At 40.5% G+C, this 25,041-nt stretch overlaps 1 protein-coding gene across 2 annotated transcripts in view; it reads left to right on the top strand.

Moving 5' to 3' along the window:
- Positions 1-1,556: 1,556 nt before the first annotated feature.
- ARHGEF28 (Rho guanine nucleotide exchange factor 28) overlaps positions 1,557-25,041 on the top strand; it is a 150,257-nt gene continuing 126,772 nt past the window's right edge. Inside the window, exons 1-2 of one of the 2 annotated variants that reach the window (XM_087715652.1) lie at positions 1,557-1,667; positions 19,147-19,190. In XM_087715652.1, coding sequence (XP_087571778.1) covers positions 1,661-1,667; positions 19,147-19,190 — 51 coding nt within the window. In that variant the 5' untranslated portion in view covers positions 1,557-1,660. The remainder of the gene's footprint in view (positions 1,668-19,146; positions 19,191-25,041) is intronic. The other variant, XM_087715653.1, reaches the window with a different exon arrangement.

Below are 25,041 nucleotides of genomic sequence, written 5' to 3'. Positions count from 1 at the left end.
AAGATGCAAAAAAACAACCAAGCTCAGAGAGCACCAAGGATAATCTTCTAATATTACTGAGAATTTAACTTCATTTTGGGAATTTATGTATTAAATTTATTATCTGCATAATGATATTCAATGTGATTTTCTCTCCCACCATTCCTAAAATATAAACCTCTTTCTGTCCAAAGGATGTTATGGAGTATTTAGGAGATATGGAGCCAAATTAGTTTTTTTTTCTGATTCTTTCCTGGCATCTCCTTTCCCCCCATTTTGTGTAATAGGTCCAGGGCAGTTTTATACAAAAGATTAACTACAGTAGGTATGTAGCAAATTCTATCTGGTGGCAAGAAACTTTAAAGCTCTTTACTACTATTAAAAGACTAATTTACTCAGAACCTTGTCCCAAAGTCTTGCATTGTCTACTCGTTTTTTTAGTTGTTTCATCTCTACATTGCTTTTTGTATCTTTATTCTTGTGCAATTTTGATTAAATAATCTATCAAAATGTGTGCACTTAAAAAAAAAAGGCTAAAAAAGAAGGCACTGTTCATTGCCCTAATCAACACAATTAATTTCAATATGTAGAACCAATATGTAGGGAGTGAGAGGAAGGAACACAACTTTAAGATTGAATGCTCAGATACATAAAAGTAATCAACTTCCCATTTTTTCTTGTTACATCCAGGAAACTCTTTAATTTTGTTCTTTTTTGTTCACTAAATCAGGAATCAGGGAAAAAAAGCAAATGTAGCTCCATGGTATAGTGGGGACTTAAAACTTAAATTCTTTTCTACATTTTAACTGATTCATTTTAATTTTTTTTCAACAAGAAATATGACCATTATAAATTGGCTCTTAGTATATACAACACTAGCACTCAGGCCCAGAATTCTGTTTGTTTCCTAGTATGATTTGATTGCTTATTATTAACCTGTGACTATCACTAAGTGTTGTATCTTATGATTCTTGATGAATGTATTTTTCCTTTTATGTACAGTGAGAGCATATGCACCAAATTCCTTGTGCGTCTAATAAAGAATCCTATCCTATCCTATCAGTCCAACAAACTGAATCCATACAACTCCCAAGTCATAAACTAGCTACATTTTAGATTAACATAATGGACAAATAGTCTCAACTAATTAAATTAGTCCTTCTGCATCGGGCTCTGTATGCTGGTTCCATCGTCAGAATAGGGCCTAGGAAAAACGTCTCCATTCCGGTTTCCCCATCTTTTTCGACCGCAATCTTTAGACAAGCGCGACCTCGATTTTTGGCGGTTCCCGGCGGAGTAGATCCGCATCTGGTCCCACTCTCTACCCGCCGGGATCCGCTGGAGGTCGCTCGCTTCCTCCCTCTCCGGCGAAGCTTCCACGGAACGCCGGCTCCCCGTGGAGAAGCGAGGACTCTTTCACACGCCAGAGACCGAACGGGCGAGTCGTCAAAGGAGCGGCCGGCCCAGCCACTCCTTTTCACCGCTTGGGGCGGCTTTGCTTGCTCTCAGTAGCAACAAGTCTCTGAGTGGGAAGCTCCGCCCCGCCAGGCAACCGGGAGCCCCCGAGAGCAGCAGCCGGCGACGGAGCCAGGCAGCCGTGGACTCCGAGGGCGCGCGCTACTTGGTTTTGCGGGGCTGGCGAAGCGCTGCGGCCCCGGCTCCGCACCGGGAGCGCTTCGAAATGACAGGTAACGTCGTCGGTGCGGCGAAATGTGGCTCCGTTTTCTCATAGAACCGGGAATCCTGCTTGGAGGGGGGGGGGGAGAGTGGAGCGAAGGAGAGGTTCGTTGGGATGCAGGAAGGCTCCTGCCTTTCCTTTTTAACCGATGGGCGATTTATCCATATTCCGCCTTGAAACCTTCTTCCAACTTTTCTTTGGTGAAAGAAAAACTTTGCTTCGAATAACACTGATCCAGCAGGTGCAGGTCTGGCTATTGTGCGAAAGCGCTTCTGAAAAAGGCTCACCTGGCGTCTTTGAGGGAGGGGGAGGCTCTTCCCACAATTAGACGAAGGGCTTAGTTGCCTGCTTTGACTTCGTGCGGTCTTAAGATTGGGTACCATATTGAACCTGGAAACCCGGGGCAAAGGGAACAAAGCTCTTTTATCAAGTTTAGACCAACCGTATTGTTGTAGGCTAGCGGGATTTGCATTTGCAAACAAGGTTTTCTGTGTGGCCTGAAAAACATTACTTTTCCATTTTGGCCACAGAGAAAAGTTTTGTGCAAGTCTTACATACATTTCTATGAATTTCTTTAAGAGGCAGATCTCACAATGTTACCCATCTCAAGCAGAAGCGGTATTGTTATTATTTAAACCACACCGGGTAACAATGTTTACTTTTCCGTATTTCCCAGTAAGGAGCTCTGTGTGACTCAGAGGCTTGTGTTACAGCAGCCATTTTCTACCTTTAGCACAAGAGCAAGTCCTTAATTGAAATGTAATAGAATAGGTCTGATTTAGGACTTGTCTGCACTGGTGCCCTAAAACATGTTAAACTTGATTTCACAATGAAATTCATGCCTGTTTCACCTATGCTATCTGCCTTAGGCATAGCTGAAAATCAGTTCATGTTTGGAAACCGCTGACTTAAAAAAAAAAGAGGACCAAGGTAGGTTTCATTATTTTTATAGTGCAATCAGTTGAAATACAACAAACTTTTAAAAGGACAAAAGGAAACTATACATTGTAAACCAATTCCCTATTTCCCTGCTGCATTGTGTCATATTTGTTAGAAAATCAGAACTGATCCCTTTTGCCACATCCTCCTTGATTTCTAAAGGCATTTATTGTGAGGACTTCAGCCCTGTGGGATGCAGTTTTCATTTGTCAACCTGCACTGTGGGGGAAACCAAATGTTTAAGTTTGTTAAATACATTTTATAAAGTTTTCTTAGCATAATTTACTACCTTTTCTTGTTACCGTGACATACGGTATTAATGTAAACGATTTTGCATAGGGTGCTGGTATAAAAATACAACAAACAAATGAACAAAATGAAACAGTTCTAAACTGCAGCGTTTTTGTCATATCCTCATGGCTGACCTTCAGTAGAAGCTTATAATTCTTCAAATTGTTTTGTTATTTGTTGTAGGGAAAATAAAGACTCCAGTAACATAAAAGAAGTTGTATATTTTACTGCTGGTTATACTTAGTTCTCTTATCTTATCTGGTAGGGTGATTGCTCCTGCTATTTCTTTGTGTCAGGTGTCAGTGAGTGATCCATTATCTCAATGCAAAAACATAGAGGTGTTTCAGCTCCCCAGAAGAAGGCTTACTATAACCCCATATGAGTCACTGCTATGGGCTTGCACCTTGCTGATTAGCATCTGCTTTGTTTCATGTATGTGTGGTTGCATCATTTAATTGCCCTGATGAAGAAGCACAGAAAAATCACCTGTTTTCAGGAAGCCTCATATTGCATTTGGATTTGCTCTTCTCCAGTTTGGAGAATATTGGCAATTTCATTCCCACATGTATAAGAATTACGGTAAGCAATCAATATAGAAATTCAGTAGAGTCCACGATTGCTGATAACAGCTCTGTGTGAGTGACCAAGTGGTCTTGTTTTTTTTCCACTTAAAATTTGCTCCAGAGTATTCTCATAGTGAGGTCCATCAAGTAGGTCTTTTGAAGGACTGTGGCTCCTTTTTTTTTTAAACATCTGCTGAAATTAATGGTATGTGAGTGAATAAGTGTCCTTCCACATTTAATTGGAAGGGAAGAAATTGTATCTTTAGCTGGACTTTTGCACTCATGGTGGAGATATGAGTTATGGTGCATTTTGTGCTCTGCCTTTCTAAAGAAGTAGGGAATGCAAAATGTGTTCATTGCTTCAGATTATATGCAAGCTGTATTAATAAAATAATGGCTTTGTTTTAAAAATACCTAGAAGAGGGGCAGCAATGAACCTTTATTAGCAAGTCTATGTGCTTGTTGAAGAAAATAAATCTTCCTTGTCTTGTCTCTGCTATAAACTGATTTCAGGAAGATTTACAACAATTAAATGCAATAAAATAAGTTTTAACCAAATAAACATCAAATAAAAAAATAATGCATATAGTTGAACATTTGGGAGAACCTCCTAGACAGACTGGGATTTGCTCAGTGATTTGAGATATTTTTTAACCAAAATAGAAATATCTGAACCAGATTGTCCGTGGATGGAACAAAGCAAGTGATAGAATAAGGTTGCATGCTTTTTAAAGGAATTAGCTGCATAAAACTATTGCATATAGTCTATAGCTTTAGAGCTTCATTACTTAAATGCTATGTAAATTCTCTCGGCATCTGTTCACTCAGCCTTGCCATTTTAAGGGTAAGATGATGTTACAGTATTAACGTGTAAATGGGAATTACTGCCACTGTACTTGGCAGTGAAGGTGATGGAGGAAAACATCAAACCGAATTCCCTCAGTAAAAAGATCTTTTAAATGCATAACCTGCTCATCAAGTCTTTCCCTTTTCTCCCAAAGTGGACCAAGAGTGCTGTTCTTTGTTGGCTTGTAAATGCTATTTAAATTTGAGTCCTGTTTGTTTGATAAAACTTGAGTTTCTATACGGATTAGTGAAAGTTTTGGAAGTAAAAATATCTCCCTCAAATACTTAGTTTTAGAAGACAGAAACTAGAATAATTTGAGATGCTTAATGTAATCTTCTGTTGTAATTATGATAAAATGTGGCTAAAGGATTCCCCAGAGAGTCTGCTTGCATGAAGTGAGGCCTAGTGTGCTGACCCTGAGAAGCATAATTTAACCCTAGAAGAAATGTTGAAAAAAATAAAGATAAAATTGGAAATGGAAATAAATATAGTGGTAGGAAATAGGGACAATGTCACAAAGTAACCAGTGAAAGGTTTTATTTAATTTTTATTCTACCTTTTTAATTAATAACTCAAGATGGCACATTTACTTCGTACTCTTTCTTCTTCACATTTTCGCCACAACAATCCTGTGAGAATTGCTGATAGTGACACAAAGTGGCTGTAACTACTATAAAAGAGATTTTAGGATTGTGTTCCAAACTAATTAAAAGCAATCATCTCTGCGATGAAAAATGATCCAGCAATATGGAAAAATATTAGAAAAAAAGACTAGAAATTAAAATAATAGTATCATAATGCTATAAGTGAATATGTTTCTTTGTGTACATATCTATGCATATGCAGTGATATATAGATAGAATATTATATATTGGTTAGGTTACCCTGTTCCTGAAAGAATGCCTTGGGGTTTGGAAAAGTTATAGACGTGGACAATGAAAATAATGATTAAAGTTGATAAAGCTGGACAATAATGAGGAAAACATGACTTGGGAGAAGAGGGCTATGTTTAATAAAAGTATACTTTTGTATCTTGGAGCGAAGGGAAGGACGCGACAAGAAGTATGAGGAAGTGACTTTATTCAGCTCATAGTAAACTGCGATTCAACGTGGCGTGGTTCGCGCCAAACATTTATACCCCCGGGTTTGAACGAGGAGCCAATGGGGCGTCGAGTAGCTCGACCAATCAGGGTGAAGATTGAACCGGCTCCGCCCGGGAACTAATCAGGAAAGGAGTCCTTTATACACGCGTTCGTATTTCCCGCGCTAGTATTCAACACCCCTCCCCCCCCAGTCAAAGAGTTCCTTTAGGAAGGGCAAACATAGTCTTGTAGGTAGGCGGGACGGTGGCGTTCTCGTCCCGATCTTCGTGGCTCCCCGGCGGCCGTCGACGGGGGGGAAGCCGCCGGCGGAGGCGTGTCTGTGGTGGGGCGGTGAACCTGCGGTGCGGTCCCGTGAGAGAGCGCTGGCCCCGGGCCCCGTGCCCGAAGTCCATCTGTCCGGGGCGGTGTTTCTGTGGCGGCCGGAGTGTCCGGTAGCGGCTCCGTGCAGTCCGGTAGGGGTGTAGGTTCAGAGTCTCGATAAGGGGTTCGAGGAAGGGAATAGCCGGGTGAGGTGCGCCTGTTCGGAAAGTTCGCATCGGCTTGTCTCCCGTTCCCCGGTTGGAAACGGTCCGTAGGGAAAAGAGTCAACGAAGGTGGCTCCGGCTGAGAGCGGGTGTCTGGGGGACTTGGGCCGTCTGTTTCCGCGGGAAGACGACGCCTTAATTGGTCCACGTGGCGCCTCCATTGTATTCCGTCGGCCAGGCCGACCCTGAAGGAACAGGGGCCAGTCAGGGCTGTGATGGTTGCGGGAACCCACCGTGGATCCCCAGAAAAAGAACGGGCCCATACAGGATCCCCTAACTTAAACGCGTGGGAAGGGAGGGCCCCCAGGTTGCTCGGCAGATCCCCTGCGTAAAGTGGATGGAGTCTGTCTAGGGGTGTTCGCAATCTCCTACCCATCAAGAGCTCCGCGGGACTTTTATTAGTCGTTGGGCAGGGTATGGAGTGCTGGCTCAAGAGGTAAGCCGCCACTCTTTCTTGCCAGTCGCCCTGGCCCATGCGGCCCAAGGCTTCTTTCGCTGAGCGAACTGCGCGCTCCGCCCGGCCATTACTAGCTGGGTGATAGGGGGCTGTGGCCGCGTGTCTGATTCCTTGCTCGGCCAGGAATTCTTGGAACGTGGTGGAGGTAAACTGGGGCCCGTTATCGGAAACTATCACATCCGGTAACCCATGGGTAGCGAACATCTTACGCAGGGCCCTCACTGTACTCTCCGCTGTGGTGGAGGTCATGATTACCAGCTCCACCCACTTAGAGTAAGCATCTACCACTATCATAAAGTTTCGGCCGTGAAAGGGACCGGCGAAATCAATATGTAAACGGGACCATGGGCCTCTAGGGATTTCCCACTCGCGAGGAGCGGCTGTGGGGGGATTCGGCCTAGAATTTTGGCATATTCTACATCGGCCTACATAATCTGCGATTTCGGAATCTAGCAAGGGCCACCACACATAGCTACGGGCTAACGCTTTCATTCGCGCTATGCCTGGGTGGTTTTTATGGAGTGCAGGCAGGATTCGTGCCCGCAGGGCTGTGGGGATCACTACCCTATCCCCCCAGACAAGACACCCCCCGTGAAGGGCGAGTTCGGCTTGTCGCACTTTAAATGGACGGAATTCTTCCGCTACCTTTTCCGTGGGCCACCCCCTCAAAACCCATGAAGCAACCTGAGATAGGACGGGGTCAGCCTTTGTGCAGGCTGCAACGTCCGCGGCCGAGACGGGGAGGTCGGATTCGGCGATGGACAGAACAGAGAGCGCGGGCACGTGGGCTGTGTCCGTCTCTGGCAGAGGGCAACGGCTTAGAGCGTCTGCGTGCCCTAGCTGTTTGCCCGGACGGTATAACAGCGTATACGAATACGCTGTTAGGAACTCCGTCCACCGAGTCATGCGGGGGGACAAAATGGGGGGAGTTGGCTTGTCGCCCGCCAGTAGCCCCAGGAGGGGCTTGTGATCCGTGACCAGGGTGAAATTCCTACCGTAGAGGTAGTCATGGAACCGCTTAATGCCGGAAACTGCAGCCAGGGCCTCTTTATCGATTTGGCTGTAGTTCCGCTCCGTGGAGGAGAGTGTCCGGGAATAGAAAGCTATGGGGGCTTCTGAGCCGTTCGGGAGGATGTGGCTCAGAACCGCCCCTACGCCATAGGGGGAGGCGTCGCAAGTCAGAATTAGAGGCATCCTATCGCTGTACTGGATTAGGACTGCCGATGAAGTTAAAATATCCTTTATAGCCGCGAACGCGTGTGCTTCACGGCTACCCCATTTCCAGGCCGCTGACCGGTCCAGTAGTCGGTGTAGCGGCTCAGCTAGTGACGCCTTGTGGGGGATAAAAGGGGCGTAGAAGTTTAAAAGCCCCAGGAAGGCCTGTAATTCCGCCCTAGAGGTGGGTGCGGGTGCGTTTTTGATGGCGGCAACTTTGGAAGGAGTGGGGTGGATGCCTTGTGCATCAATGAGGAACCCCAAGAATTCGACTTTAGGAACAGCAATTTCGCATTTGCTGCGCTTTAATTTCAGTCCTGCCTCCCTAAAACGTGTGAGGACCTCCCGCAGTGTTTTCAGGAGTTCTGAGTGACTGGGGGCTGCGACCAGGACGTCGTCGAAGTAGGGAACGACGCCTGGGAGCCCATGGAGCAGCCGCTCCATGAGGCTCTGGAAAATCCCAGGGGCGACCGAGACGCCGAATTGTAGGCGGCGGCAACGGAAGGCCCCGCGGTGGGTGACGATGGTCTGGGCTGTAGCCGCATCGTCGTCTACGGGAAGCTGCTGGTAGGCCTGTGCCATGTCTAGCTTGGCGAAAATGCGGCCCTGTCCTAAAGAGTGGAGTAGGTGCTGCACTACGGGAACCGGATACGGGTTTGCCTGCAGGGCCAAATTGATGGTCGACTTGTAGACGGCACATATCCTCACCGACCCGTCGGGTTTGACCGGGAGGACTATGGGGGTTTCCCAACGGGCGTGATCTACGGGCTCGAGTACCCCCTGCTCGATAAGTTTATCCAGTTCAGCGTCTACCTTTGCTCTCAATGCGAAAGGGACCCTGCGTGCCTTCAGCCTAACGGGAGCGACCTGGGGATCAAGGCAGAGGGAAATGGGGGTGCCCTTGTAACAACCCAATCTCCCATCGAACACATCCGCGAACTCGTCTAGGACGCTATCTGCGGAGAGGGGAACTACCCTGTGCACCCCTTCTATGGTGAGGCCCAAGGCGGGAAACCATTCCAACCCCAGGAGAGCGGGCAGGTCGTTCCTGACGATTAGGACTGGGAGTTTCCCCTTAAAATTCCCGTATTCCACCCGGATGTGGAATATCCCAGCTGTGGGAATCCCATTTCCCTGGTAGTCTAGGAGGGAGACCCCGACGGGGCGCAATCTGCTCTGGGGAACCCCGGGACAAAGGCGGGAAAACAAAGCCCAAGATAGGAGAGAACGGGAAGACCCGGAGTCCACCTCCATTTGACAAAGCTGACCTTCGAGTCGGACGGCGGTGCTTATCTTGCGGCTACCAGCGGGAACGTGGGATGCCTGGTAGACTACGCAGTCGGCGCTGGAGGGCTGGTAGGTTGAATGGCAGTCCTCAGCTCGCCTCGCGGAACGTGGCTGTTGGCGGCGTTGCGGTTGCGATGCCTGGCGCTGGTCGCTGGGCTGCATGAACGATGGGGCTGGCAGGAGAGCCCGGCAGACCCTGGCGAGGTGCCCTTCTCCTCGGCAGCGGCGGCAGACGGCAGAACGGAACGGGCAGGCTGCGCGGCTGTGGCGGCCGCCGCATCCGCGGCAAGGTGCGTTTACGGCTGGCTGAGCGGGCGTCGGTGGTTGCTGGGGTGGCCTCCGCTTCGGCTGCGTCCTCATTTGTCCGACGATTTCTTCCTCCTCCTCCTCCTCGTCTTCGGCAGGGGAGAGGTCGTCGACGAGGTGCGTCTGGGTGGACGGCCCCGCGGCAGCTTGCGCGGGGGGGTTCAGCTGGAGGCGTTCCATGTCTGCCGTGGATTGTTCGGACAGTTCGGCTGCTCGTGCTGTCTCCACGGCTTGCAACAGGGTGATTTTGTGATTCCGGAGCACGCGGCTGCGCAATTGCACGTCGCGGACCCCGCACACAAACTGCTCCGCGAGGTTCTCCTCCAGGTCTGCAAAATCACACTGGGCGGCCACAGTGCGCAAGGCCTCCAGGAACTGGCTGATGGATTCATTGGGCTTTTGCACTCGGCGGCGGAAAGCGAAACGGCGTGCAAATAGAGAGGGTGAGGGAGCGTAGTGGTTCCTCAGCCTGGACATCAGCTCGTCCCACCCAAGTTTGTAGGCTGGCCTCGGGGCGGCCAGGGCTCTCGCAGAGGCGAACATGGAAGGCTCACAGCAGGACAGGAAGAAGCTGCATTTCTCCTCGTCGGTCTGAGCCTGGTTCTTCGAGGCGATCAGGTAACACTCGAACCGCTCCATGAACCCGTCCCATGATTCTCCGGTGGCTACGCCGAATGGCGCGAAAGGAGGAAGCGACGATGCCATCGTGGTGTGGAGGCGGAGAGAGAGAGAGGAAAGGCGGAGAAAATTTCGCGTTCGCTGCCGGGGTTCTCAGTCTGAGATAGCGTTCGAGCTGGTTCAGACGCGGTGGCAGCTGGCTGTTCTTCTCCGTGGTCGCGGGAATCGGGATCCCACCTTCGTCGCCAGTTTTGTATCTTGGAGCGAAGGGAAGGACGCGACAAGAAGTATGAGGAAGTGACTTTATTCAGCTCATAGTAAACTGCGATTCAACGTGGCGTGGTTCGCGCCAAACATTTATACCCCTGGGTTTGAACGAGGAGCCAATGGGGCGTCGAGTAGCTCGACCAATCAGGGTGAAGATTGAACCGGCTCCGCCCGGGAACTAATCAGGAAAGGAGTCCTTTATACACGCGTTCGTATTTCCCGCGCTAGTATTCAACATATACTTCTCTGCTTTTTTCACATAAAAGTTTCACAAAGAGTTCTGAAATCACTCAGCATCTATGGCTGATTGTGGATTGGGCCTAGTTCTCTCCAGTCTTGCTTTGACTGCTATATCATATTATCGTTTCAATAGTGAGATGAGTGGCATATACATTTCATTAAAAAAATAAAAATATTGACAATTTTGGACATAGTAGTTGTGGAGGTAAGTGTTGGACTTGGACTGCCATTCCACATGGAGACTTAATTCCTCCATCTCTGAGAGGCAGCCATGAATTAATTAAATTTCAGAGAATAGTCCTCCATATGTTTGCTTTGCTTGAAACATTTTGATACTTCCAGTTATTCTGTGCATCTCCAATACATTTAGCAAAATAATAAAAAATCTTTAGTATAAGAATATATAGGGGGAAAAAGTATACCTGCAGAGTGTCTATAATCTATTCTATGATGTTAAAATAATTGTAAAGATATAAAGGAACAAAACATTAATACATATTAAAATATTGATATTTGTGGATACTTGTGATGAGTAATAAAGCAATGTATCCATAAAATGCTGAATACTAAGGTAAAGAAGAATGCATCCAACACATGCCTAAAATGAAATAACATTGACTCATGTTTTGTCATTTTGGGAGGATGTCCATAAGAGAAAAGGCCTTCTACTTCCTTGCTTTAAGGCATCCTTTAGCTGAAGCTGAAGTCCAATTTAAAGTGTATGTGTATGTGTAAATGCAAATATATATAGAGAGAGCATGCTATGCATGTGTGTATAGGAACCTTGCTCTTCTAGAATTAGCATTTGGCCAGCAATTTGAGTTAGCACATAGATCAGTCAGTCTTCCCCATGGTAGCACGAGTATCAGTTGCTGTAGTAGAGTTGAACAATGCCAAAATTGAATTAAGTGAATGAGTAAATAAATGTTTTGAGAGAAGAATTATCTCTAAATGTGTGTTAAATCTGTAAATGTATACATGTAAATAACGTGTGCTTGGAATCATACAACCTGGCAGGCCAAAGCCAAATTAATGTAAAAGGAAGTGAGACCAAGGTGAAAGATCCAATGTGGTGTAGTGGTTAAATGTTGGATGAAGAGTTGGGAAGCTCAGGTTCTGCTCTACCCTCAGCTGTGAAAACTCTCTAGGGGATTTTCTCTAAGCCCAACTTATCCACAGACTTGTTGTGAGGAAAATAGAAGGTAGAACTGTATATGATTCCATCAGCTCCTGGATGAAAGGTGAGATATAAATGAACAAACCCGTAAAAGTGCCTTAACTTCATCAGCTTTGCAGCTGCCTTAATCTTCAAGGGAGGTCCAACTCTCCATCCTGTGACTGGCAGAATGCTGGTTGGTATCAAGGGAAAGATATCCTTTATGAGACAATATTACTGTATGGAATGATTTCCCTTCTGTGATAGTGCTGGTTCCCTCCCATATTGATATATTTTAGACAGTTCCTAAAAATACATCTTTCTATGTTGGTCTTCCCATCAGTAACTATATACAAACTGCAGTATTAAGACAGGTCAACTTAGAATCTTCATATTGTTGTGTACAGAGTAGAGAAATAAATAAGGTTTACTTTGCTTCTTCCCTTACCTGTAATTTTGACATACTTATACTTCCTTAGACCATGATTAGAATTATGGAATTGGTAAACTACCATTTATTGTTCCTGCACTCTTTTACATCTGGATTCACATGTTTGTGGGCATCATGCTTTGGTGTGCTGTGTTTGGTTCTGAAACTTTCATTTGTTCAATATTTAATCTTCAGTCATGTTTTGGGTGCTGTTTATGATAGGCAAGTGGATTGGGTTGGAATAAGATAATGATTATGATTAAAATTTAATTTATTGAGGAAGAAGAAATGAATTAAACATTAAGCTAAAGAATAAAATTGGTCTTATGCTTTAGACTGGAGTATAGGTTCGGAAAAGATTGAAGAACCCTGCATTTGTCAGCACTACATCTGTTTACGCAAGTTGCATTGTATTAGTTACTTAACAGAGGTGTCAAACAGGAAGTAGATGAGAGCCAGTTTGACTGGGTTAGAAGAACTTCTTTTGAAAATTTAGCAAAATTGTTTTGAAGAGTTCCTGTCTTTGGGTTAAGCTGTCTGCTTGACAAGTCAATAGGAAAGCATGATTGTTCCACATAATGTAAAAAAATGATGCAAATATACATCTATCTGGGATAGGCAAGTGGATTGGGATATGTATGAAACTGAAGAATATATTAGGAATTTTGAAAGCATGTTCTGGATTTTTTCGCAGAAGAGTTTCCAATGGAAGCACGTCCAGTCCAAGAAGGCAAGTTGGTAAAGTTGTTCTCTCACTCCCCTGCCCTGCTCAATTTCCCTTACCTTTCTAATTTATTTTAATATTTTTTCCCATTGAAAAGTAGGCATAGTGACAAACAAAGCACTGGATTATATTGTCCCCAGTTTTCATTTATTTATTTTTATTTTTATTTTTTCCCCCAGTTTTCATTTTTGTAATGTTCAGAGACATGCTTGCAAAACAAAAAAAATTCTGGTCATATCACATGAAAAACCAACACATGAAATCAAACCTAGTGTAAAAAGCAGGCTGTGACACAGAATGTATTGTTCTACTTTAAAAGGTGAAAGATCCCATAGAAGTGGTTCTTTAGCCTTAATTGTACATTCTTTTGTGTCCTGTTTGTCACAAGCAATAGTTTTACTTATTCATTTTACTTATTCAATTATGCATATTGAATTCTGTCCATATACAGATTTCAGATTTTTCTCTGACTGCATGGATTCTTTAATACTATATATTGAGTTCATTGAGCTATTTGTGTTGTGTGGTATTAAAATATTTGTTTTTCCATTTTTGGATTTACAAAGCAGTTGGCAGGTGCTCGATGCTGCTGTGTGTTCAAACAATAGCAGCACGAATCTTTCTGATAGAGAGAAGAAGTTAATTTGTGTGCCCAACCATCACTTTGCCAGCATTATTTTATGTTATGTTATCTGCTTAATCTGATTCATTTTAAAGGCATGCAAGCTAAAACAATTGTTAACAAAATCCCTTTTTCTATTAAAACAATTTACCATGTTTACACAATGTCTTTGTTTTTCACTTTCAGGCTAGTAGACATAATTCAATGAAGGCTTTTGCTGTGGGGATTTTTTTTAATATGCAGGTTCTGATGTACACTAAAGAGTTTGCATCACAATGAATATAATCCAGTGCCTCCTTCTTCCTCCAGGAAGGAAAAAAAGAAGAAAAAATCTTGAGTTTTGCTTCATCTTTGAGACAATTTGCCATTTTAAGATGTTTCTTCTGTTCATGTTCACAATCTACAGTACTCAAATTGGGCTAACATTACTGCTTATGATATTAACAAGATCTTGTACAAGAGCAGGAAGTCAAAGAGGATCAATTATGTGTCCTGTTGCACGTCCGTTTCAGGAAATACCATTAACATGGGATTCTACCAGGGCTTATTGAAAGGAAATAATGAACGTTTTCTAAAACAATGGCTGTGGCTATCCTTCTGCATGGAAGACTGAGGATGTTCTCTAGGATATTTGGTGCTTGAGATATTGCTTAGCATAATACCCGTTAGGGGCGATATAAGGATAGCTGTCACATATCTTTTCACTCCAGGATGTGTTTAGAATATGTTTGGACAGACAAGCATCTAATCATGTTGACAAGTTTCTGGTGGTATTGAATGAGTTACCGATTAAACATATCTGCTTTGGTTAAGGATTGTTAGTTTGTGGTTGAGCACCAGCAGCATATTTCTAATGTGGAGACCTTTCAAAATGCTCAGGTAGACTGGAAAAAACACTCTACTTCACATTTGGATAACCAGTGCTGTCATTGAAAAAGCATATTTAAATGACTTTGGTACCTGAAGTTGGACCATAAGGAAGGCTGAGCGCCAAAGTATTGAGGCCTTTGAACCATGGTACTTGAGAAGACTCCTGCGAGTCATTTGGACTGCAAGGCAATCAAACCAGTCAGTCCTAAGGAGATCAACCCCGACTGCTCTTTAGAAGGCCAGATCCTGAAGATGAAACTCAATTACTTTGGCCACCTAATGAGAAGGAAAGACTCACTGGAGAAGAGCCTAATGCTGGGAAAGATGGAGGGCAAAAGAAGAAGGGTGACAGAGGGCAAAAGAAGAAGGATGACAAAGAATGAGGTGGCTGGGTGGAGTCACTGAAGTAGTCACCATGAGCTTAAATGGACTCTGGGGGATGGTAGAGCACAGGAAGGCTTGGAGGAACATTGTCCATGGGGTCACGATGGGTCAGACACAACTTTGCAACTAACAACAACAAATTCTGAATTCAAATTCCCAGCATCTTACATAATCAACCATGTTTTGGGAAATGTTGGAAGCTGTAGTTCAGAACCCTTGGAATGTCTAATTCTTGTACAGAATCTGCTGTAAACAGTTCAAAGAAGCAGACTGAAATACTATAAAGAAAATTTTGGGACATAAGAATAAGATCCATTGAAATCTAGTGTGCTGAGCATCATTTTGTAATTACTGGAAGTGTTCTGAGATAACCTCTTGCCTTCATATTTTCTGCAGTCTGATACAATTGCCTTTTGACAAGAAGAATTGCTATTTAAACCTGAATGCCAAGAGCAAGCAGCCTTAAAAATTATTTTACTTTTATGGACTTTTGCTGGAGCCTTTCACCAAGTATAAACAAAAAGCATCATAAGGGTAGAGGCATATCTTGAGCAAAGTGTTTTAATAAAGAACAAACTAGAAAGTGATATTATAGCAGCCTTTCCAAACTGGCACTCCCTGGATTGAGACTAGACCTTCTAGAATTTAAAGGCAGCTAGACAGTAATTTGAACTCTTTTGTACTTAGATGTTTGGTACATAAGTAGTACTTGCTTTCTTCCTAGGGCCTAATGTTTATAATCTGTTTCTGTAGGATACAGATTGCAGATAATTATTGTAGGCAGCTGGCATTGCCATTTTCATAGCTGAGATTAAACTATGGAGAAGAGAGACTAACAGCTGAATCTGATCTGATTTGAGAATAATTATGGACCAAAGGGATTAAGTACCCTTTAATCAACTTTTTCTACTTCTTTCTTTTATCTTGTATCTTAAAAATGATGAGTAAGAGTATAGTGAAGCCAATATTTTTTTTTCTGAATGTAAACCAAGGGAAAAAATACATACTTTCTTGTTTGACATGTTGGGTAGAAGGAACATGTGTTTGTGGAGAATAAACTAGATCTCAACTTTGATCTACTGTCAGATCAAAATCTTTATGGTAAAATAAATTATTTAGAAAGAGGAAAGTACATGGAAAGAAGAGAATATTTGTAGGTAATTAAAGTAACACTTGAAACAAATTCAGTAGTAGTAATACCTTTTAACCAAAGTAGTTAATTTTGTTATCTGGAAGAAAAAATGTTTAAGTAATTCCTGACTCATTGTACACTGCATGGTACAAATTACAGACTGTGCAAAATAGAGGTGTAATGAGTTTGCAAAATATTCATCTTGAATAAAATTTTTTAACAAGAATGACTTCCTTATTTATATTCCCAATACGATTTTTGTTGTGCTGAGAAAGTTTTGCAATTCATTACATTCTAATATTTTCTGAGTAATTTCACCAGAGGTTCTGGAGATGTTCATTGTGGATTTGTTGAAAGAAGGATATTACAAAATGTTTAATTGTTTATTTATATAGCTTTAATAAACTAATTACCCAGTTACTCAGTACAGTATTACAATCCACACCGTTTGAAAACAAACATCTTGCTCTTTGGTTTTATACCTCAGATTCTTTTCTGTCTCCAAAATCTATTTCTTAATTCTAAAAGCATGAAAATATGTTCATCGGAACCCACTCCACCTATATCATTAAATTTCAGTGTCTAATCAATGGACAGCGATAAAGGCTTTACATAAAGCAACAACATCCAACTGGGGAAAATGATTAGGTTCCCCCACCTCCCCAAATCCAGACTCTACTTTCATGAATGAATCAGTTGTTTTCTAAAATCCTGCCCACAGCAATTCTTCTTCTATTAACCTTGACTAACCCTGCTTTACCTTATGCTTTTAAAAGGAGAACAAAGTCAGCATCTGTGTACTTTATCTCTCTCTGTTCAATGCCTAACTCCTACATATGCATCAGCTTCTCTTGGGCACACACAAAGTGATAAGAACAGGGGAAATGATTGCTGCCCAGGTTGTCCTAATGAAAGAAAATACATCTTTGTTTCCTATAACACTTAATTGATTTAATTTCCATGTAAACCCAATTTCATTTAGGATGCAACTGTCCGGTAACCAATTCTATGTGTCAGTGTTCCAAGTAATAGACCCATAACAAGCAAAACTCCGAGGCAGGTAGCTTCCTCAAAGAATAGCTTTATGAGATATATCACATTGGCACCGATTCTGAAGGTTCCCACAGTTTTCACCAAATTAAAAGTAAACGTTTTTCACTTTCTCAAAGGTCACATGGCTCTGTCTCACCAGAGACGGAGCCTGGTAATATCACTCCTCCTTCTTATGACCAGGTGTGAGAATGTCCTTGGTTCCCAAGAGAAAGCATTTTATTTTTGCTACAAAGTCCAACTATCTCAAATCCCCCCTCCCTATCCCTCAGCTCCACTGTGGCAACACTGAAACTCCCAGATGGCTTCTGTCAGGTCAGCTTCAGGGTTGACACTGCCTATTCTTTCTTATAGTAGCTTCCTATGTGATGGATTAGAAATTACACGTGAGTATTTTTTTCAACATGCTCAATCATGTAGAAAAGCAATTCCTATTAAATAGAACTTGCTTCCCGAGTACAGCTATATAATGAATTCAAAGTCAGCACCTTTTCTAATGAAACAGGAAGCTAACTTTCCTAAAGTAGTAGCCTCATTCAGAATTTTCAGAACACGTTGAGGTTACTCTTAGGAAATAACTTCTGGATAGGCTTCTTCTTCAAAATGACTCTTAAGGATAGATAGATACAGATGTGGTTTCCTACCGGTTTGCCCCGGTTCAGCCAAGTAGGTAGTAACTTGGCTTGCCATGCCCCCGAACTGGTTCTGTCGGTGGCGCTGAAGGCGCTGCCATCTTGTTTTTTGCTTCTGCGCAGAAGCATTTTTTTACGACTACGCATGTGCCCGCATGCGCGAAGAACCTCCCTGAGCAAACCGGCAGTAGAAGAAGCCGGAATCTACCCCTGGATGGATAGAATAGAATTGAATTCTTTGTTGGCCAAGTATGATTGGACACACAAGGAATTTGTCTTTGGTTCATATGCTCTCAGTGTACATAAAAGAAAAGATGCAGTCATCACGAATGATAAGGTACAACACTTAATAATAGTCGTAGGGAGCAATCAATATAAATCGTAAGGATACAAGCAACAAAGTTACAGTCATACAATCATAAGTGGAAGGAGATGGGTGATAGGAATAGGAATAGCAATGTAGACTTAGTAAATAGTTTTAAAGTGTTGAGGGAATTATTTGTTTAGCAGAGTGATGGTGTTCAGGAGACACAGCCAGTTATATATATTGGAATACTACAGGTCCCCCCCCCCATTAAGCCCCTTACCTCTAGAATGCTTGAGCTTACAGGGATTCTTGGAAATAAAAATGATTATTGCATTTTGCAACTTGTGAAATCTTCATTCTTTAAAAATTAAGATCCCTTTATTATTTTTTTAAATGTAAAGGGGCAGATGGACACAGTCTGATTGCCATTATGAGGGATGCTATGGATATAGCAAGGGCTAAGACTGAAAATCTTCCTGTGGGATGTTAACAATGAAACCTTTCCTGTGCTTATGATCTTATTTCAACTTTCCTTTCTTTGCTTTACAGACCTGCAAAGATCATAAATGTGAAGATAGTTTGTAAAGTTACTTTTTCATCATTATTGTAACTGTAAATAGTTGCTAAATGAGGCAATTGCTAAACAAAGGCCTACCAGTAACGAATTTACTGTTGCATAAACTGACTTGAATCACAGTTCCTATGTCAGAGGCTTATAGTCCTAAGGATGGAGAAAGGAGACCTGGGAGAAAATTATCTATAGCTAGTTATATTGTTAATGAGTTTAGCTGAAATATTGAAGGTTTGAAAATGAATGGAGGCTGTATTTACATTTAAGAAAGTTTGAATATTAATTATTTTGTAAGAATTCTCAATAAGCTCTTTCCTAGTGAAATCAATATTTTTAAAGAACATGTGAGGAGAGGCAGAGTATCCTATAGAATCCAAACTGCTTTGGTTTTCTTTGGATATTAGCATTTCAGATGTCACATTTGTGTCAGTTTATTATTTTGCTCACAGAGGATTTAGGTTGTACACGGTATAGGATGGCATTATGGAAATATACTCTTTGTTTTTTTTAAACGATGGCAAATATGGTTACACAATTTGAATTCTCTAGGTAATTTTTCACTAATTGGGAATTATTGTCTTGTTTCTGTTATATAAACTGTGGGTTATATAATGTTACATTCATTTAAATGGCAAGCATTATTTAGTGAGTCTCCAAATGGAGAGCTTATTAAACTTGTCGGCACCTGGTTGACCTTACATAGTGCAAATTCAGTTAATTTTAAGTAGTTTTTGAAAGGTTGTAAACTTTCCAAACATTGCACCTGTTGTGTTTTCTTTCTTATGGAGGGTAATGAAAAAAGTGTCTGCTTTTACAAATGTATGGGACAAGAATTGCTCGTGGAACTCTTCAGATACCATGGTGATGGTCTTAGTATCTTTGACTATCCACACAGTATAGTATCAATGCTTTGCAATTAAGTGTGTGATAATTCTTGGTTTGCTCTGTTTGCAGATGCTGCAATGATGGAATTGAGCTGCACTGAAGCACCTCTTTATGTAAGTTCCACAACTTTAGACTTATGCCCTTTTCTTTTGTTTTGAACAGAGAGGCTTATTGAAAGGAAGCATGAATGAAGCAAAATATTGTGTCTTGCTTGACAGAATCTGCAAGCTATTGAATGCTGCTGTCTCATTCTAACTGGGCCATGCCTTTTATGTACACTGTTTCTCATTGTTCTTGAAGTAATTTTCACATTGCGGTATCCAGATATTTGTACTTAAGGATAATGTAGCCCAGTTTTTACTTAAAGATAATTTAAACCATTTAAAACTTAAAATGTATTAGAACAGAAAATATTTAAACTATAAGATATACCGGTAGACATTATTGCAAATAGATACCCATTATCTTAATAGCTCCACTCAAATGAAGAACTTCAAACCACTACTTCATAGTGAAAGACTACTGCTGGATAGTCCATGATGTAATTGGCACCATTAGAGCAGAATTATTACTCACCTTACTTTCTCCCGGCACAACGAGCCGTAAACACTCAATGCAATTGGACTAATTTATAGTGTGATGAATTGAGTAAAGTAACATGCATTACATGAGGCCCCATATAACCATTAAGTTAGGAATTTAAAAGAATGAACTATTCATGGAATGGATGAGAAAAGAGCACTCTTTGGAGTTTAAGTGATGGTAGAATTACGAGTATTTTTAAGACATGTAATTTTATTTGAGAGGCTGCTTTAACAATTTTTAAATAATATTTCTCACCATAGTGAAAATATGGTTTAGAAAGGTATGTTTCTCCAGAAATGTAATTTAATATTTGGTGCATTATTTTTTCTTGCTGAATCTGCCTATTTTCTGTTTTTGTGATTGATGTTGAATTAGGCTAATTCTAACAGCTCTGAGCTTTAATGGTCTATGTATACTTGAATGGCAAGATGCAATTTTTATGTGAATAAATTAGTACCTGTAGTTCAAATAGGGAAATGTAGGCAAAAGTAACAGTAACAAGATGCCAAATTCTGATAGGACTCCTGAGATTATGTTGAATGACCATCTACTATCTTCATTCTCCACTAGCCTGAATAGCACCTGCTTTGGAACAGTTTTAATATTTCTGGTGATTAAAAAGCAAATTTAATTTAAAAAAATGAATGCATGTATATATTTCTTTGTATTTTATAAAAAACCTATTTAAAAACAATAGATTAATTAACTTATTTTTAATCTCTAAAGATTTGTTGTGTGTCTGTGTTGAGAGAAGTAAATCATTTAAATTTGACTTGAGTATTTTACTTAATTGATGTACCTTAACATGAAGATGCATTCCAGATATGTTAGGTCTGTAATGGCGAAACTATGGCACGCATGCTACAGGTGGCATGCGGAACCATTTGTTACGGCATGGGAGATGTTGCCCTGTCAGCTCCAGCGTGCATGTGTGCGCTGGCTAGCTGACGTTTGTCTTCATTTTCAGCCGTTTTTCACCCTCCTCAGGCTCCTGGAAGGCCTCTGAAGAAAAACAGCCCTACGGGCAACCTGGAAGTTCAGGAATGGACTTCCGGGTAGCCCATAGGTCCATTTGTTGCCCTCCGAGCCTCCGGAAGGCCTCCGGGGGTGGGCGGGGGAGGCCATTTTCACCCTCCCTAGGCTCCTAGAAAGCCTTTAGAGCCTGGGGAGAGCGAAAAACAGGTCCATCACAGGCCAAAAGTAGGCAGAAGGCATGGGGGTTGCGTGTGCATGCGTGGGGGATTGCGTGCATAGAATTATGGCTGTGGCACGCCTGCCCATGACCCCCAGCGCTCCATCCGCTTTTGGCATGCGATTGGAAAAAGGTTAGCCATCACTGTGTTTGGTTAATAGTATATTGTGTGAAAGTAATGGCAGATTGGGAAAAGGCTAATCAATTAAGCTTGATCAAAGTATCAATTCTAAATGGATTATACTAGCAAGAACACCAAGCATAATGGCTCAATTCATATAGATGTTAAATCAGGGTTTGAATCATTTTTGAACCATATCCTTCTGAAACAACCTGCAGCAGATCCCAATCATCCATGGTGGCTTAGATTGCATAATTAATAGCCCCAAACCTCTAGATGGCATTAGACTGGTAGCAGAAATATGGAGCTAGGGGAGGGAACCATCTCCACTAGGTAGAATGAAATGTGGAAACCTTGTTTTAATAAAATAATGGAATTAATATCTACGTTAAATGATTGGGGAATTATTTTTCTTAATATATAGTGTAATATTGTTGATGCCACAATTGTTTTTTTAAATATGTAGCTTGACTACACTGCCATCCCTTAGATTGTTGACTATATTCTTAAATCATTACATTTCTGTTCAACGTTATATGAATAACAAAATAAATCCTGTGGTAAGCTGGACAACCAATATTTTTTTTTACAAATAAATAGAATGTCCGGTAAAAAATGATTTAGAACAACATATTCGAATGATGACTATCCTTTGAAAATCTTGGATCACAAAATCAATCATTCCTATTAAGCACAATCAGTGGACAATATCAAATTTTGAAGGAACTGTGCTGGGGAAGACTATAACAATATAATCACTTGACAAATAAATGTGGGCAACCTGACCTTGTATAAACAGGCATACAGATGGAAATCAGTCACAATTGTGCTCTAGCAATAGCCTATGCCAGAAATGCCCCAGTAATTGCCTTCTAATGCATATATTCAAACCTCTTGGGATTCCTTCCATTAGAGAAACTCCTGCCTTATTAGTATATCTTCATGGGAAACACAATCAAGTTGGTATTTAAATCAGACGTAGAAAGTACCGTAGTTCTTTTGTCTGTTTTCCTTGAATAGATTACTGACTTGCTGTGTTTGGTTGAAATCTTATACAGTACATTTGGAGTTTGAAGATTTCAATGAATCACAATATTTGTGTAAGAAGGAGATGGTGAAAACAATCTACTTGAGTTTCAATCTTTTTATAGCGTGGCATAGAACTCACCAAAGCATAAAAAGATGATACACGTGTGACTTCTGTTTTATTTGGGAGAATATAGAAGGAGAGAAAGATAGTAAGGGTGATGATTTCATTTGTCAATAAGGCACCCAGCAGAAATGGAACAAAATACCATTTCAGTTTTTACTTGCTCAAAGTATGAATTAGTGAAAATCTCAACTTAAAAGCTAGCAAGAGTGTCATTGAAGGATGAACATATGAAATTCAAATTTCATTGTTGTACATAAGAATGTCAGGAATGTGACATGCATATAAGTTTGAAATCAACAGCGTTTTAACAAATTGTCTTGTTTGAAATTATGTGATGCCTGTAATATACCAGCTACATTGTAGTATTAGTAAATTGTTTGGGGACGTAAAAATGGAGGTGGGGGTGGGACAGTAACACATTTGTTGGAAATAAATACACTTGCTTTTAAATGTATAGACTATGATCTTATTGAAAATGATCAAATATTGTACATTTCCATTTTTTCTGCAAACAAACCATTTATATCCCAAAGACAAATATTATTTAAATAAATTCCTGTTGATGTTGCTTCTTAAAAATAACTTTTGTGATATTAACTGAGACAATGCATGGAATTTAAATCACACAAATATTCTCAAATTTAAGATTTGGAAGTAGAAGAGCATTGTGTCGTAATTTGTGATTTTAACTTTTGCTTTTCAGTTTTTTAACTTCACATTTATAGTATAAAAGTTAGACATTTAACAGGAAATAATGTAGTGATCTGTCTTTTTCAGAGTTTTGTTTTACTACACTATAGTAATACTAAACTATGGTATATTATGCTGTACCAGACAATTTGGGGCAAGAAAATAATTTGAGACAAATCAATCTATTTACAGCTTAAAGTTAAGAAACACTATATATTGAGACATCTTTACTGTTTACTTTGATGTTTTAAACTATGATAGCATGTTAAATTCTCACATTCATTTGACAACAGCGACATATTTTGAGAATGTGAATGACCTTTAAAAGCCATTTTAACTTGGAAGATCTGGTCAATGCTTATGCCTTGTTGAAATGAATGTAAACTTGCATAAATTCAGAAAAAAATGTTGATGTTGCACTGCTAACATAGCAAATAGTGTCTAGCTAATGGGAAATGTGTGAACCAATTAAAAAAAGCTCTTTTGTCAAATGTCAACATACTAGACTAAATGACAAAACTTCATAGTTAGCTATTAGGTGATATGTACAATCGCTTTGTGTTCCTTCTATAAATTGAAAAGTTCTTTTGATCTTTTTTGTACTCTGCAGATAATCTTTTCTTTCCAATCTTTCCTCTGTTGGCTTTAGTTGACTTAAGGCTAAGCAAAATAAAATAAAATCGGTTCCTAAATGGATCCCTTTAATTCACATAGTCCCAGGGAGCACATCTTGGTTTGTAAACTTTGGAAATTGCAGTATAACTTTATGCTACACCCAGATTGGAGAAGGCTAAAATATTGTTATTGTTTAGTTATGAATGAGCAAATTTCACCAAGATCTTTCTTGTAATTTCTCTGTTCTGGTTCAAGCATAATATATTTTATTGATATATATCTACAATTTAAATAATAAATGTGATAATAGTACCATGTAAAAATAAAAATGTTTAATGCAAACAGTATTTATAGTTTCTAAAGATTTATATTCAAATATTAATCTTTTACAATATATAGCCTTATGTATATGTTTTTCTAATCAAATTATTGTAATAATGCTCTTTTATAGATTCAAGAGAAATAAAAGTACGTTCAGATTAAAGATGTGGAGTTGCCATAATTTTTCTCTTTTCCTCTTGCATCTTCTTTTACCATTTTTTCTAATCTTTATTTCCATTTGTAATTTATATAACAATAAACTTTCATAAAAGAGTAAATTGTTGGCATATGTTCAAGATCATATCATTGTTGTCTTTCTTTTTGTGCTTTATCTTAATTTAAAATTGTACATAATCATGTTATGATCTGTTTTGTAGTCATCTGGTTATGTCTATTTTGTTATAGCTGAATTCCTCTACCTTCTTGTAGCACTATAATGTGAATTTCATTTCTATGTGTTCTGCCTGATGATGTCCATGTAAAAAGGCATTGCTTTGATTATTTGAAAATGCTGTTACAGGAAAAAAATATTGGATTGACAGAAATGGATTAAATTCTCTTGTTTGGTTTTGATTTCCAAATGATGTTGTCCAACTGCATTTTTTTCTATACTATTTACAAGTTTGGCATTCCAAACTTTGCTAACAGGTTTTGTTAAATTCAAATTGAACTTGATCATAAAATTTGTCAAATTCTTTTTCTTTTGCATTAGGAATTGGAGCATAAACCTGGATAACTATCATATTGAAGAGTTGTTTGTGAAGTATACTTGATATTAGAGGTAGTCCTCAACTTATAATCATTCATTTGGTGACTCTTCAAAGTTATAACAGCATTGAAAAAAGTGACTTGACCATTGCAGCATCCCGGTGGTCACATGATCAAATTTCAGAAACTTGGCAACTGGTTCATAGTTATGATGGTTGCATTGTGTCCCAGGGTCATGTGATCACCTTTGTGCCTTTCTGACAAGCAAAGCCAATGGGGAAACTAGATTCGCTTAATAGCCATGTTACTAATTTAACAATTGCAGCGATTCAATTAACCAAGAAAAGTTATAAAATGGGGTAAAATTCACTTAACAACTGTCTTGATTAGCAATTTGGGTCTCCATTGTGGTTGTAAGTCGAGGACTATCTGTATTGAGTCACTGAGTGCATAGTAGCCAGGTCCTGATTGGCTATTTGCTTCCCGAGTATGAAAAATACATTAGTTTTTTGTTGATTTCAATTTGTTGATATCTAAGATGTTAAAGAATAAAAAATAGTGCAGAAAAGGAGAAAAAGA

Source organism: Thamnophis sirtalis, unplaced genomic scaffold (assembly GCF_051295495.1).
Source record: "Thamnophis sirtalis isolate CommonGarterSnake01/CBP01778 unplaced genomic scaffold, rThaSir2_p1.2 scaffold_5, whole genome shotgun sequence".
In the NCBI taxonomy this organism is placed as follows: domain Eukaryota; kingdom Metazoa; phylum Chordata; class Lepidosauria; order Squamata; family Natricidae; genus Thamnophis; species Thamnophis sirtalis.
This window is presented reverse-complemented; position numbering and strand designations above follow the sequence as displayed.